Source organism: Oryza glaberrima, chromosome 5 (assembly GCF_000147395.1).
Source record: "Oryza glaberrima chromosome 5, OglaRS2, whole genome shotgun sequence".
NCBI classification, from domain to species: Eukaryota; Viridiplantae; Streptophyta; class Magnoliopsida; order Poales; family Poaceae; genus Oryza; species Oryza glaberrima.
This window is the reverse complement of record NC_068330.1, coordinates 1,944,579-1,961,023: the sequence shown is the minus strand read 5'-3', so window position 1 is coordinate 1,961,023 and position 16,445 is coordinate 1,944,579. Positions and strand designations below refer to the sequence as shown.

Below are 16,445 nucleotides of genomic sequence, written 5' to 3'. Positions count from 1 at the left end.
TTACATTCCAACAAGAGTGGAAATTTCCTTTCCCCCACAATCCCCACTCCGCCGCCGCCACTCCACCACCACTCCGTCGCCGTGGTCGCGCCCGCGCCTACTCCGGTGAGCTGCTGCGCCTGTACCACCTGCTTCCTTCAACCTCCCTCCTCCCATCCAGTTCTCAATCTCTCATCCTTCCTCTCCTCCTCATTTCTCCTTTCTAGGTAACCAAACCAACCCGATGGCGATGGAGCTGGAGCGCGCCACCAAGAAGAGGTGCGGCGGCATCGACGGCGACAACCCCGCCGCCGACCTCACCGATGACCTCATCGTGGAGATCCTCTCGCGTCTCCCGGCCAAATCCGTCTGCCGCTTCAAGTGCGTCTCCTGGCGCTGGCGCCGCCTCATCTCCCACCGCGACCACCGCAAGAAGCTCCCCCACACGCTCGCCGGCTTCATCTCCCACTACTCCGTGCCCCTCCACGACGGCATCGTCTTGATGCCCCATTTCGACAGCATCGATGGCGGAGAAGAAGATGAAGAGGAGCACCGCCTTGTTCCTGACCCTTCCTTGTCCTTCTTGCCTGGATACAGGACCATCTTTCCCAAGGATTGCTGCAATGGCCTTCTCCTTTGTTTGTGTTGCAAGAATTCCCCGAGAGATGAATCCGATTACGTGGTCTGCAACCCTGCCACTCAGAGATGGATCATCTTGCCCGAGATCGACCGCGCGGACCCGGTCTCCACCGTCCGTTTGGGCTTCGATCCGGCATTGTCGCCGTACCTCCATGTGTTTGCGATCCTTGAGCATGTGGATGGATGCGTCTCCGGCGTGGAGATTTTCTCGTTGGAGACGGGAGCGTGGAGCCACAGGGAGAATGGTTGGGGTGACGAGGATGACCATATGGTGCATCCCGACGCGAAGTCTGCGTTTGTTGATGGCATGGTGAATTTCATCTCCTACAACTCGGCGATCATAGCGGTTGATACGGAGGGGAAGAAGTGGAAGACTATTCCTTTTCTTGAAGAGATGACCTGTGAATGCATCTCTAATGGGATCCTTGCTTTCATAGGCCAATCCCAAGGGCACTTGTATTACATCAATTTCAGGGATAGGGATTCCTCTATACTGTCAGTCTGGACTCTTGATGATTACTGCAGCTGTGGATGGTCCTTCAAGTACAACATTAGCACTTCCCAGCTTTTCGGATGGACAAATATGAAGCTTGAGCGGGAGTATAGCCTGATTGCAATTCACCCAGAATGCAATATGATTTTCTATGTTTTCCGGGACGAGGGCCAGAATACTCTGCTATCATATGACATGGACCGTGGGAAAGTTAACTCGATATGCAATATGAGAGATCCCTTTTGGAAAACCTGGGATCCATGTCTTCCGTATGTCCCCGTGTTCATGGAGTCTTTGCCTGATCATGCCTAGATGTGGTGGCATTTAGAAGCAGCTCATGAAGAACAATATTTTGGTCGGCTAAGTTTCGCTGTTAGTGATCAGTGAAGAAAAGGTTGGTCCGCTGGTGGATTTTCTGTAGCTTTCGAAGAAAAAAGAGTTGCTGTCTAGCCAAAAGTTGCCAGAGCTATTGATTACTGAATTGGTATTTTTGCTATTCCATTTACTCTGTTTACCTGTTTACTTATAGAGCAGAGTAAGTGGAGAATATTAAGTTGTGACCTTGTTAAATTCATGGTTTAGCACTAGGGCAAGCCTATTTGATTTTTGTACTACTTCCTTGTGCTTTTCATGCAATCCACCTCTTAGTTTGTAACCACTAACCAATGTTACTATGTTAGTCAGTCATGGGGATCCTGTTACTTGAATTTACAGAGATTGGTTATCCTTTGAACTCTTCATGTGCCTTTCTCTCAAAAGAACCTCCATTTCCTTTTGGCTATATTATTTTCTGATACTTTTTAGTATCACTAGGAGTAATGCTTACTAGCTTACATAAGGCTGTTGGTAGTTAAACTTGCATATATTCTTATTGCTCACATAAATGCTATTCCTAGAACCGATGGAGCTGAATCTGATGAATCATGATGTTTTGTGAAGAGAGAGCTTGAGATGGTACTTGGTGTACAGTAGTGAGTAGGCAGGCCAATTGTCAGCTTGGTGAGCTTATTAAGCTGATTAGGAAGTGACAAAGTATGTATGTAGGTACACATATGGACCTCAGGACATGAGGCTTGGTAGCTTGGAAGATGCACTCAGCTGGCCACTTTTCACAGCTGAGATCTTAGCACAATACTACTGAGTTGGTATTCTTTCCAAAATCCAAACTCATTGGCCCACCTAGGCTCAAATGTTGCCCAAATTTTACTAACCTTAATAGTCATGTTATGGTGCATGAAAAAGTCCAATTGAGGTCCCTCAACTATGTGTCCAGTTTCATCCATGTCCCTCAACTACAGAACCTGATATAGAGCATCCTCCAACTAGGGTAACTTAAGTTGTGACCGTGTTAACTTCATGGTTCAACACTGGGTTAAAGTCTATCTAATTTTGAAGTTCCTTTGTTGTGCTTTATATTTTTCATGCAATCCTCTTCACTTGCCAAATTTTAACTTGGAGAGTAATATAGCCACTCTCTTGTAGATGCTTTTAGTTTGTAAAGATGGACAAATTGTTGCATGTTAGTCAGTCATGAGGGTCCTGTAACTTGACATTACGGATATTGGTTACGCTTTTAACTCTGCTATGTGCCTTTCTCTCAAAAGAACCCCCATTAACTTTGGACTATTATTTGTTTTGCTGATTCGGACTATTATTTGTTTTGCTGATTCTTTTTTTATCACTAAGGGTAATGCTTATTGCTACTAGATTACTAAAAGCTACTGGTAAACAATGTGCATGTATGCTTATTGCTAGCTTACATGCAACAACTGATGGAGTTGAACCTGATGAATGATGATGCTTTGTGAAGAGAGCTAGAGATGGTACTTGGTGCACAGTGGTGATTATTACTGATTAGGCATGCCAGTTGTCAACTTGGGTGAGCTAATTAAGCTGATTAGTTAGTGATACAGTATGCCACTTTGCACAGCTCAGATCTTAGCACAGTAATAAGTTGGTGTTCTTTCCAAATGCCGCCCAAATTCTACTAACACTCAAATCCCAAATTTGGTCCCGTTTGGGAGTCCCCTTGGGATGAATTGGACCAAAAATTTGTTAGCAGTCGCGTCAAATTATGTATCACTCTCCAAATTAACTGATGAAGAATTGACGACTGAACAAACTGGATCAGGTTGTTCAGGTTTCAGAATCAGCATTTGCTTATAACCAACGAAAGGACCAGATGAAACCAATCCTGTTGCAGTCTTACAGATTCTGCACCCCAATGCTGCAACATCTAGCACAAGAATCCTTTTTTTTCTTTCCCGAAAACATCTTTGTTCTGCAAGCTTTTATTCCTGCCCAAAAAAGAAAACATCTTCGAGTGCAATCGATATTTTTTTTCCCTTCTAGAAGATCTTGCAGATGATACAATCGATATTTTTTTCCCCTTTGTTCAGAGAACACAATGCTGCTGCATGTCGCACTTGATGCTAGTACCAGAATTGTTAAAAATACCTGAATTATTGGAGGAGACCGGTGGCCTGCACTGCACTGCAACATACTCCAATGCTGCTCTGCTGCTGATCACTATGCAGACAGATGCAATGCATGAAGCCATCAACAGTTGAACACTACTGGCAGTGATGGTCCGTCAGGTCTATCACAGAATTCAGACTGTAACAGCAATCACCAGCAGCACTCACACTCACACTCACACGGAGTACTAGATTAGATATAACCTATATTACAAATCTAGATAAATATATAAGAGTAGAGTCTGTCGAGTCTAGATTCACAGTAATATGTCGAGTAGAAAGGCGATATATAATCGAGTAATACTATGTTGTTATATTTTGTGACTGAGAAAATAGACTTTTTCAGGTGAGAGTGAGAACGGGAGACAATGGTCTGAATTTGATCGTCTCCAGCAGCAACAGCAGTCACTGTGCTTCGGCTTATCCTCTGACGCAGTTCACTGTGCAGAATTACTCCTTGTGTGGTGGTCTGTTTTGATCTTGATTTAGAAAAGGATGAACACTCTGCGACGAATTTTCGATGGACAGAACAAATTCCGAACAAAAAAAGAACTACTACTTCAGTAGCTCATCTACATAAATTTTCCTCAATTTTACAACTACAAAGCTACAGCTAGAACAAAGTTGGAACGTTTCTGCTACAGCAAGATAGGTGAGACTGAAAATTGTTCAGATCAAAGCTAGCTAAGCTAGGCGAGGCCACCGCAATGGCGAATTGGCGATTGCAAATGCAGAGATGTGATGGCCGTCACGCCTGCTTCACGGCGGGGGCGTCGCCGGCGTCTGCTGCTCCCGGCGGAGACGGCGTCTGCTCGACGGCGGTGGCGGCCGCGTGAGGGAACGGCGGCGGCGGCGGCGGCGCGAACATGGACATCGGCGGCGCGGCGGGGAACATCGGGCAAGGGAACTGCGCGGCGGCGGGCATGCCGAAGCCGGCGAGCCCCATGGCGGCGGCGGCGCCGAGGTGGGGGAAATGCGCCGCCGCCGCCATTGGCCCGGCCATCTGCTGCATCTGCATGTGGTGGTGCTGCATTGCCGCCGCCGCCGCCGGCAGCATCATCGGCGGCACGAACATCCCCGTCCCCATCGACATCATCTGCACCTGCAGCTGCAGCGTCTTGAGGTACTCGATGGCTTCCTCCAGCATCGACGCCTTGTCAATCTATAAACCATTTTCCATTCCCATGATGACGTCACATTTCACCAAGCTCAATTTGGATTCATGGCGAACTTTGTTACCTTGTTGCAGTTTGGGATGAGCTCTTGCAGCGCCCGCATCTTCTCGTTGATCCGGTCTCTTCTCCTCTGCGAGCTCGAAAGCAATTCAATGGCGAGATGAGATGACGTCATGACACGACGCGGGTGTTGTGGATGGTGCATGGTGTGTGTGCTTACCCGCTCTGACAGGTTGTGGACTTCGGCGGTGCGGCTGCGCTTGGAGCTCCTCGCCGCCGACCTCCGGTGGACGCCGGCGAGCTCGTCGTCGAGGTCCAGCTGGAGAGGGGGAGAGACGTGACGTACGCGTGAGCGATCGCGAGCAGCAATGGCGGCGGCGGCGTGGTTGTTTGCTTACCTCGTCTTGACTGGCCGACCACTCGGCGGACTGGTTGTTGTGGCTGTCCCTCCAATTGAGCTGTCTCCGGTCGCCGTTGCCGGAGCAGACGGACGAGGTCGTCGCCGTCGCGGTCGCGGCAGGCGGGGGCGCGTCGGGAGCTCTTGCCTCGGACGGCGGCAACCTCTGCGCCACCGTCGCCGTCGCGGCGGCGGTGTCGAGTCGGTGCCGAGTGGTAGGGGCCAGAGGCGGCGGCGGCGGCGGTGCGGCGGCGCGTGGCGACGGCTTGGGCGGGTGCAGCCATGCCATCCTCTGGTCGGAGAAGAGCGGGGTGCTTCTCAGCCGGTTCGTCGCCGCCTGCACCACTGTCGACTCGACGGGGACGGTCGAGGTGGCCGCCGCCGACGCCGACGCCGACGCGGTCTCGCCGCCGGAGGGGCGCTGCTGCAGAGGCCTCGAGAAGAAGGTGAAGTTCATGACGCCGCCGCCGCCGCCGCCGCTCGTGCGAGCCTGCTTGGCGGCGGCGGCGGACGTGGACGGGACGACGGCGCCGTGGGAGGAGGAGCAGGGGTCGGGGTCCACCCTGCTCGCCGCGGCGGCGGGCGGCGGGAGGTGGTCGGAGAGGCCGGAGAGCAAGGCGGCGCAGTAGTCGGGAGGCAGCGGCGCCGTGTCAGCGTCGGCGTCGTCGTCGTCGTCCACGACAGGGTGGTAATGCAACCACGGCACGTCGTCGTCGTCGTCGTCATCGTCATCGTGGTGGTGGTGGTTGGCGGCGCCGCCGCCCCGCATGAGATTCTTGATGAAGAGGTAGTCGTGCGCCGGCGGCGACGTGGTGGCGGCGGCGCTGCAGGTGAAGGGCTGGAAGGGCGGAGGCGGAGGCGGCCTGAGCGGCGCCGGGGCGCCGTTGTCCCAGAGCAGCTCGGCCAGGTCGCTGCCGGTGTCGTTCCCGCGTAGCATGCAGACGGATGAGGTCGCCGGAGAGGAGGATGGATGGCGGCGCGCGGCGGAGGCGGGAGAATCGGGGGGGAGTAGTTAAGGAAGAGCGACGCGGCACCTAACGAGGTGAGAGCGAGAGCCTTGTCTTCTCCATGGATGGATGGGCGCGAGAAGAGAGGCGCCCCCACTGAGTAGACGAGCTAATATATAGACCACGACGACGACGAGGAGGCAGGTTCGCGTTGGCTTCGGATTTTGTTACGTTAGGCGCTCCATAATATTTTTCAAAAAGATGCTACTCCCTCCGTTTCGAAATGTTTGACACCGTTGACTTTTTAGCAAATGTTTGACCATTCGTCTTATTCAAAAACTTTTGTGAAATATGTAAATTTATATGCCTACATAAAAATATATTTAACAATGAATCAAATGATAGGAAAAGAATTAATAATTACTTAAAATTTTTTGAATAAGACGAACGGTCAACACATGTGCTAAAAAGTTAACGGCGTCAAACATTTCGAAACGGAGGGAGTATAGTATAATTACATTGCAGTTATACTGTAACTACACTATAAGTTACTACATTTGAAAGTTTTGTTTTCCCTAAAAACTTGCAGCAGTATTTTAGCAATTCCATATAACTAGTCCCCTTGTTTCATTGTTGTAAGTAGTTTGATTTTTTTTAAGACTTAAGTAATTTAGCTTTGATCAAGTTTAAAAAAATTATCAACATCATAAAATTCAACATTGAATATATTTTGATACTATGTTTGTGTTGTATTTGTGTTGTATTGAAAATGTTACTATATTTATCTACAAGCTTGGTCAAACTTAAAAAAGTTTAATTAATACAATTATCAAACGACTAATAATATGAAACAAAGGGATTACAGCATAATTATAAGGATTTTGCTATTTTACTTGTGATAGTTTTTTTTTCCAATCTTTCGATTTTTCTTTCGTACAATCTTGCATCAAGTTTCATTTTTCTATAGACACAATTTACAATTATACTACTGCACTTATACTTAGTTACAATGAACCAAAATAAGATTTTACGATTGCTTTTTTTTTTCTAGATTTACGATTTTTGACATGCATGTTTATTCCCCTATATTTATTTAAATTTCATTCAAAACGGACTATATCCATTGGTTGAAAATTCTACGAGATTTGAAGCTCCAAAATCTATCGAAAGATCAATTGGTAGTTCATAATTATATATTCCCTCCGTCCCTAAATATTTGACGTTGTTGACTTTTTAAACATGTTTGATCATTTGTCTTATTCAAAAACTTTTGTGAAATATGTAAAACTATATGTATACATAAAAGTATATTTAACAATGAATTAAATGATATGAAAAGAATTAATAAATACTTAAATTTTTTAATAAGATAAACGGTTAAACATATTTAAAAAAATCAATGGCGTCAAATATTTGGGGACGGAGGGAGTATAATGTAATTACGATATAACTCATAAGGATACAAGACATGCCCATAGCATGCTGGAGATACATGTGTGTATGAACCAGGTTGCGGTGATCAAGTCTAGCTATGTTATTATTTTTTCCTACCAGCTAGTATAAATCACGACAATCATCCAATGGCAACATGAATCTTGCCGCACCTCACACAGGCAAAAAAGAACAACAAATCTAGGGAAAAAAATCACAAGACAGATCTTTAGTACAACCGACTTGGATGGTACGGAGTAACTAGTAAGAGAATCTCATAGAGTCTTACTAGATGGTTTTAAAGATATATATACACGGTATGCTACTCCTTTCGTTTTAAAATATAACAATTTTAGCATTTAAAGATTTATTCGATAAACTCTAAAAGAATTATCCTATAATATAGCAACTTCTTCACTCATTACTCCTTAATAAACAATCACGATCACCATCTCCTATTTACTCTATTTAATTATGTATATATATTATCTTTGAGGGAGTAGTTCAAGGAAAAGTATGTACTCTATTCATGCATGCCTAGGATTACTTTTAGCAGAAAATACAAGTCAAACTAAAAATCCTCCTAAATCATTCTTCATTTAATATAGGATTTTTCAACAGTATTCTCGATTGAGGGGAGGTGCTCGCCCATGTGCTATTCATCACGTCTGAACTGACCTCTGCAGGATAAGAATTGATCGTTGGATGGATGCAGACTTTGCAGGGCCGCCCAAAACTTGATCACATTGTCTTTGTTTCTTAGGAAAAATGAAAAAAAAAAAGTTGTTTGGTGATTGGAGGCAGACTAATGAGGCCTTGTTTTAGTTCCAAACTTTTTCTTTAAACTTTCAACTTTTCCATCACATCAAAATTTTTCTATACACATAAAAACTTCCAACTTTTCCATCACATCGTTTCAATTTCAACCAAACTTCCTTTTGGGGTGAACTAAACACACACTGAATGACACAAACAGAGGGCGCAGCAACAACTTCTTTTTTTTTGCAGTTATTTATTTATTCCGAGGACTTCACTTTGCAGTTTGCACTCGGCCTGCCCATCCTTCTGCATTTTCAGCCAAGAGACTCTGCTTGATCTACATCGCATATCATATCATGATAGCACATGTCACACCCACTCCCGGCCATCGCATCTCTATAACACACTTCTAATCCCCCGGCTCTTCTAATTCTGATTCTAATCTTATCAACATTCCTCGCATCGATCCTAGCCAACCATCATGTAGATAGATAAATTATAAGCACTATAAAGCTATAAGAATAACTTAGAAAAAGTTGTCTGTGCAATATGTCCAAAGTTTTTATGAAAAAATCGTACTTTTAGAACCATGACACGAATAATATTGATAAAACTTAGCCACCCTTAACCCTTATGAATCCGTTGGCATCCTTCCTATCAGTTTTGCTATCACCCATGACACACGCCTGACCGGCTGACCTCTAATTGTGCACAGGCTAAACTGTTTTGCATGCGGTTGTACGCTTCTAACCACCTCAGGCAAGACGTACATGGTAGCATCCTTTTTTTTTAGGAATTGCTAACCATTTGTTGACATAAAATCTATCTCCAATTCTTACAGATTTTGGTCCACTAGATGTGCTTCACGATTCGTACTCCAGTAGCTTCTTCTTCAACTCCGGTGAACTCCTCTTCTTCTCCGGCGCCGGTGACAACCCAAACTCCAGCGGAGGGCCGATGAATTAGGGTCCCGGTGTAGGGAGGGGTGGGAGGGGGAGGGAGAAGAAGGGAGAGTTCGCTGGGTTTAGAGGGATGGTTGTGGGAGGCGGCGGCCTGGTGCTGGGGGTGGGCGGTGAAACGGGCGGGCGGCGAGGTGCTAGCGGTGGCGCCGGAGCTGCAGGGAGGGAGGAGGAGGGCGGTGGGCCGGCGTTGGTGGTGGGGGCATAGCGAAGTTGTGGTGGCCGATGGTGGTGGATCCGGCAGCGAGGAGTCACCAGAGATGAGGAAGACGGCGGGCCAGGAGCATCTCGCCTTCGATGGCTCGAGGAGGGAGGTGAGGGGGGGGGGGGAGAGGGGGAGGAGGCTGGTCGGGGGGTTCTCGCCGGAGCCATTAAGGCCTTCCGGCTAGCCGGTGAGACCGGGCGGCGGTGGCAATGGCGGAGGCGGCGCGGAATGCGCTCGCGCTGAGGAGTAGAGGCGTGAGGGGGAATCAGGAGAGGAGAGGTTTTTTAGAGTTTGGTTGTCTACCTGCACGATTCAAAATTTGTAAGATTCCTAGGGGGTTTTCTATCAAATGATGTATAGACAGTCAATTTTTTTATTGACTCTTCAGCTCATCGTGGTTTTACTTTGCCTCTCTCATTTCTGGTAGCTTGATTGCTCTATCAGATCATAGTTGACTCACATCTCTACATTATAGCTAATTAGACCTCCTATTTTGAAAGAGTTTCAAGCAACGCCTGTAAGTACTCTAAAATTTCCAGTTTCACTAAACAATTAATCTAGATTCTCGCTCTAAATTACGAGACTCAATGGCTACAGGATCCAGAAATGGGTCAGTACGTAGCCAGAAACTGGTTTAGCTAACTTTTTCGTGTTCTTACTAGAGATAGTCACCTACCTATCATCCTCTCCCTGTCGTCCTTGTTGTACATAAATTAGCTATAGTGGAAGCAAAAGACATTAATTGAAGTGGCAAAATTACAACGATTGCGTGCTACTCGATCGTACATACTTGGCATCGATCGCCAGCTTTGTTTGCTGAACGAAGTTGATTTCTTGGAAATTTCGTTCAAGCTTAGGACATCGATCTCTCTAGCTCATTAGAGCCATCATACGCGACATATATGTACTACATATGTTGGCATGTGGAGTGGCAAGAGTGTACGGCATGACATCTCAAAGATCTTCGTCGTTATTATATATATAAATAGACACATGTATTAGGTTTTTTTTTTAGAAATACTGATTCTAATCACTCGAGTGGACGTCCACCGCCGTTTATTGCATGTCAACTAAATGGTTATGAAAAAAATTCAAATTTTTTTTGACAAGATATATCAATATGTAATATATCAATTCACAAAAATACAAATTCAAATCTAACTTCTACAATTTATAACAAAAATAACAAATTTAACTGCAAATATACATATACTAATTAGAGTTTTATTTGTTCTTTTTTGTTACAATTTGTAGAAATTGAATTTTAGCTTGCATGCATGTTTGTGTAGTTATATATTACATATTGATCTATCTTGTTAAAAAAGTTTTAATCTTTTCATAACTATTTAGATATATGTATTAAACGAGTGGACATCTACTCGAGTGATTAAAAGAGTTTCCCGCACGACATAGCTGAGTGGATACAGTATATATATGTAGGAGCAGCTAACAAAGACCAAGGAAGCTTCTTCTTCCCGGCCTTCACATGCATGACGCAGTGCTATGCCACAATACATATATCTCCATGTTGATTATTCTAATTACTCGAACGTTCTAATTAAACTAGCTAGCTAGCAACACAATATACTTGTTACTACTGATGTGATTGTGAACAAATTATGTTAGTACTGATTTGATTTGGCTGTGTCTCCGATTATTGGAACAGCCCTGTACGTCTTGCTAATTAATTAATTGGCGTCGTCTTTTAGTTACTGTTAGTTCTTAGACATTTTTATTTGTTGCATCCTTGCACTGGTGAGTGGGTCATGCATATGCACATCATCACATGATCGAGCTAGCAATTAAGTCACTTTACCTCACTCAACAGTTCAAAACCAAGATCGATCACATCAGAGCAAGGCTAATAATATAGTCGACCTGCTAGCTATAAGGTTCTTTATAGCCTTCTCTCAGCCTACCCATATAATAGTTAGCTCTTCACAATTAATATAGGGCCCACTTGTCTCTCTCACAGAGTTTTTTAGTTCTTGTGTCCAAGCCGGCTGTTAGTTTATAGCCCGCTTCTCCTCTCTCTCCTCTCTTCTTTCCTCCAACTCAGCATTTAGCCGGTTTATAGCCTACTATTATACTTGCTCTAATAGAAACAACGGAAGAACTCCTAAATTAATCTTAAAAACTAATTTCAATTAAGTAAATTAATTAAGCCGCATCTCCGACAAGCACAGAGCCCTATATATTGGCCAGGGGTCGTCGTCTGTCACGGTATGGTGCTTTTTTTGTCAGCTATCTTTTGTTCGATCCCCATTTTCGACCGCATGTGCATCAGAGAGAACCTCTGAATGTCCGATGATGATACGATCCGACTACGGTTAGTTGGTACGATTGATTCGTTAACACTTGTAGTATGAGTAATATATCTTGATTCCAAAGTTAAATCTTGCTGATTTAGACCGATCGTGACAAGTTTGTAGAGCCAAATTAAAGTTCTAGGCACAGCTTTAAAAGTGTGAAGAGAACAAAGAGCTCATACATATATACTGCATGTCGAAATTTAGAAGTTATGTTCGTGCTACGGATGAAGATTCACAAATAGACTTCAATAATTGTTTTCCTCACAAATAGACTTCAATAATTGTTTTCTCCTCATGTGCTAGCTTTATTATTGAGAGTTTTTTCTAATAAGAGGCTTATAACTTTTTTTAAGTAAAGGCCGGAATTTATATTCCATTATCTTAAAAAAAAAAGCCTAATTAACTAATAATGCAATTCGATCCTCTTGTGAAAAGAAAATGGAAAACGGTCACTACTAGAGAACCTGTTATATGTAGTGGTTTGAAACAGCAATCTATAATAGGTAAGGGATCCGATACTAATTATTTATCAGTGATGAGATGTGACTTATCTGTGTAATGGGTGAACACCTATTGACCAACTCATCCATAAGTGATTCAAAACCAGGAACCGTTATAGATAATGGCAACCTCTATCGGCCAACAAATTATCAACCATTATAGATAGGGGAAATTAGAGGGAAAATGCCAAAATCACCATCACCCTGCTCATTGTTCGTTGTCGCCATAATGTTTAGTACTCACCGTTGTTGCCGTGCTTGATGCCGTCCCCAATCACTATTGGTCGTAGTAGCCTCACGTTGTCGCTCGCTGTCATTGTCATCGTAGCAGCATGCTACTGCTCGAGTGCCCGCCGTCATAGTAGGAGAAGGGTTGCATGCTGTCACTCCACACCTTTGGCCCCCACTTGTCATTCTCGTCGTGGAAATGGTCGCATACCCCTGCTCGTTGTTGATGCTGCCACCTAGACATACACTCATCTCCTCCTGCATAGACAAGGTAGCAAGATCCGGTTGTTCCTGAGGTTGGGCTAGTTAGATCTGGTCATCCTTGAGGTCAGGGCGGCTGCCTCTGGCCACCACGTGGACAAGGGGTTATTTAGATCTGGTGGATTCCAACCACGAGGAAGCAAGATTTGCACAAGAACAATCTAATGCTGATGGGAGCGGTGGTGGCTTGAGCTAGGGATGTGAACAAAGTGGTAGCAAGCATAGAGAATGGGAATGGAGCAGCAATAGCTTGAGCTAGGACATGGATGGAGTGGCGACGGGTGCTAGCTAGGGATAGGGACAGGGCGATCGCCGCTACTAAGGATGGAGAAACCGACAGGCGGCGATCGACCAGGGATGGGAAAAGGAGTGAAGGGCATCGCAGGATAGGAAGGGAGTAGTCATCGGAGCTAGGGTAGGTAGGGATCCGTAGCCTATACAACTGATGGAAGATGAGGCTTGCGTGTAGAGATAAGTGTGTGGAGAGGCAAAGCCGTTTTATTGATCTTAGTAATGTTGAGTTTGTGGGCGGTGGTGAGATATCTTTGTCTAGTTCATCTCTGATGGGTTATATGTGTTGAACAGTTACAGATGATGGTTGTTGATCCGTAATAGTTTGAAAATAACCTGCTATAGGAAAAGTCATATGAAACAGTTAAAGAAAAAATACCCATTATAAATGACAAGTTACCTGTAATGATTCATGCATGATTAAGATCTAATAAAAATGTTATACACCATATTTATTTATGAACCGTTACAGATAAGCTGATATCCCTAATGGGTTGTTCCTCCAAGCCATGTCTACAACTACAGAATTGACCACCCGTTATAAATAAGGAGATTACAAATGGTTATACTCGACCCGTTATATATATAAGTTAGATATATATAAAAACCATTTGTTGTGTAGTAGTGGATATATACATCTTAAACCCAATGGTGCTAATGTAAGCATAGGTGGCGAGACAGATGGGAGAGATCGACATGGAGCCAATCGGCAACATCTGGCGGTGCATATACGATATGTATCTACCGGTGGCTGGCATATACACCATCCACAAGCAGTAAGTAGCACAGTATACAGAGCAGCGTAGCCATTGGCGATCGATCGAGATGGTTTACTGGTATCCTTGTGCGAAAGCAAGCTATAGCAGCAAATAGAACCAATGGCGCCGGCCTGTTTAGATGGGATTAAAACTTTTAAGTCTCTATCACATCGGATGTTTGGACATTAATTATAAATATTAAACGTAGACTACTAATAAAACCCATCCATAATCTTGGACTAATTCGCAAGACGAAACTATTAAGCCTAATTAATCCATTATTAGCCTATGTGATGCTATAGTAAATATTCTCTGATTATGAATTAATTAGGCTTAAAAAATTTATCTCGTGAATTAGCTTTTATTTATTTAATTAGTTTTTTAAGTAGTTCTTAATTAGTGTCTAAATAAAGGGACAAAGTTAAGTCAACAGATCCAAACACCGTCGTAGCGATATCGATCTCGGCTGCCATTGGAGCAGAGAGATAGCGATGCAGGTTGCCGCTACGTCTCCCCTTTCCTCAAACACAAACACCCTGTGAGGCTATCTGAATCTCAGCAGCAGCTACCTTATTAGCTAGCTAGCTATCGATCGATGGATCAGCAAGATTGCTAGCCAGCTTCAGTTCACGTGCAGCGCGTGCGACTTCACGTGTCATCCGACTAGGAGAGAGAAGATATATGTGATCGCGAGAGCTGGCTAGAGGTCGGAGAAGACTGTAGCTTAGCTAGCTAGATAGCTACTACTTCTTTCCAATACAAGGGCATGTTTAATTTGTGAAAAGAAAATTTTTGGGTGTCACATTGGACGTTTGACCGGATGTCGGAAGAGGTTTTCGGACACAAATGAAAAAACTAATTTCATAACTCGCCTGGAAACTGCGAGACGAATCTTTTGAGCCTAATTAATCCATCATTAGTATATGTGGGTTACTGTAGCACTTATGACTAATCATGGACTAATTAGGTTCAAAAGATTCGTCTCGCGATTTCCCCCCTAACTGTGCAATTGGTTTTTTAATTTATCTATATTTAATACTTCATGCATGTGTCCAAAGATTTGATGTGATGTTTTTAGGAAAAAGTTTTTGAGAACTAAACAGGGCCTAAGGGTAAGTCCTTACAGACGATGTGATATATTCTAAAAATATAAATTTGGATAATCGCCTTTTCAGATTCGTACTTCTAGATATGTAATATTTCTATTAGGCTGTATTTATATTGGAACGGAGGGAGTAGCTGGTAGGTCGCCATTGGCGAGAAGGAGCTCGATCACAGCTAAGTATTACACCCTCCGTTCCAAAAAAACAAATCTAGGATATACATCTGTTCATGTACTAGGATATATCACATTCAGTACTAAATTGGTTTTTTATGGAACGGATGAAGTAATTGTGATTGGAGCTCGCGTACGTGCGGAAGTGGCACGTACACGTGCGTGCCTTCTTTATTGGTTTTAGCTTTGGGCGATCGATGGCGACTAACGAAAAATTAATCAACCGACGATGTGGATTAGCTCAGCGGCAACAGAAGTAGAGCTCGCTCTAAGGTGTGAGACGAGGGTACGTGGCCGCCATTGCTGCGAGAGATGTAGCTTTCTCTCTCGTACGATCGATGGCGACGCTCACACAGTACCATTCTTCTTCATCAGTTCCCTGCTTGCCACGGAAACACCCTCGCACATCTTGATCTCTATCGTCCGCCATAAGATTCAGATTACACTCTAATTAAGATCGATCGATATGCTATATATATTCCCTCTCTAGAAAACTTCCGCAAGTTTTTTTTAGCAAAATATGTTTTAGATTTGTGACCATTGATCGCCTTGAGATTTATGTATGAAGGAAAAAATTGTTAGAAATAATTTTTCGCACAGGTTATATATGTTTAAGACCCAGATGCTAACCTGGAGCTTTGTTTTCTTTTTCTGTCTTGTATAAGACTCTGTTCTCCTCGTTTGGCTTTGTTTAAAAGCCGAGTAATTGATACAATTGTCTGCCTAAAAAAATACCCCGGTGATAATTAACCAATAAAACCATAGTTGATTTATATAAGTTATGTTGTATTGTAGTTTTAGTGTAAATATATATAATGCAGTTACGGTGTTGTTACAATGTAGTTATATTTTAATTATATTATTATTGTTATATGTGAAAGTTTTTCACTCAAAGAAATTACGGCAGTTTTTTAATATGCCCTTCGAATTTAGTTTCTTTAATTTCACCTTTCGCTTTCCAAAAGCTACCTTAATTCCATAGCTCGACGCGCGAGTTTAATTCTATATATATTGATATCTTAATTAGTCATAATCGACAGACGTGGCACAGTAGTCGTTACATGCGTTAATTCTCGCTGCATATATATGTGTAGTCAAATTTCTATGTACGTAACAGCACTTTTCAGCATTAATCTTTTACGTCAAATTCCGAGCCTGTACCAATTGTTTTCCATCTTTAATTTCTAGCTGTTGAATTAGATAAGTATTTCTGAAGGATATTTATGACTCCGTATTCATATATATGCTGCATATTTGCAAATTAAATCAATTATCTCGCAATAACGCGTTGATTAATTATTTGTGTTCTCTTATTAATTTCTTCTGATAATTGCCTCAAAAATCAAGGTGGGCCAGTT

At 43.6% G+C, this 16,445-nt stretch overlaps 2 protein-coding genes across 3 annotated transcripts; one reads left to right on the top strand and one right to left on the bottom strand.

The window, feature by feature from the left end:
• LOC127774050 (F-box protein At2g21930-like) lies at positions 1-3,112 on the top strand. Its single transcript, XM_052300322.1, has 2 exons — positions 1-105; positions 207-3,112. The coding sequence occupies exon 2, from the start codon at positions 224-226 to the stop codon at positions 1,421-1,423; it is 1,200 nt and encodes a 399-aa protein (XP_052156282.1). The 5' UTR covers positions 1-105; positions 207-223; the 3' UTR covers positions 1,424-3,112.
• A 1,010-nt stretch (positions 3,113-4,122) lies between these two features.
• Positions 4,123-6,268, bottom strand: LOC127774049 (transcription factor APG). Of its 2 annotated transcripts, XM_052300320.1 has the most exons (4): positions 5,162-6,268; positions 4,984-5,082; positions 4,828-4,893; positions 4,123-4,750 (listed from the first exon to the last, which is right to left on the bottom strand). In XM_052300320.1, exons 1-4 carry the CDS (start codon positions 6,095-6,097, stop codon positions 4,337-4,339), a joined length of 1,515 nt encoding a protein of 504 aa, XP_052156280.1. In that variant the 5' UTR covers positions 6,098-6,268; the 3' UTR covers positions 4,123-4,336. The 2 variants fall into 2 exon arrangements, with proteins under 2 accessions (XP_052156280.1, XP_052156279.1); XM_052300319.1 differs by having other exon boundaries at positions 4,828-5,082.
• Positions 6,269-16,445: the final 10,177 nt, after the last annotated feature.

Coding starts and splice junctions, on each gene's coding strand:
- LOC127774049 (XM_052300319.1), bottom strand. CDS start 6,097: ATGCTACGCGGGAACGACACCGGCAGCGACCTGGCCGAGCTGCTCTGG. Junction 5,083..5,161: donor GGTCGGCCAGTCAAGACGAG/GTAAGCAAACAA, acceptor CCCCCTCTCCAG/CTGGACCTCGACGACGAGCT. Junction 4,751..4,827: donor TCATCCCAAACTGCAACAAG/GTAACAAAGTTC, acceptor AATGGTTTATAG/ATTGACAAGGCGTCGATGCT.
- LOC127774050 (XM_052300322.1), top strand. CDS start 224: ATGGCGATGGAGCTGGAGCGCGCCACCAAGAAGAGGTGCGGCGGCATC.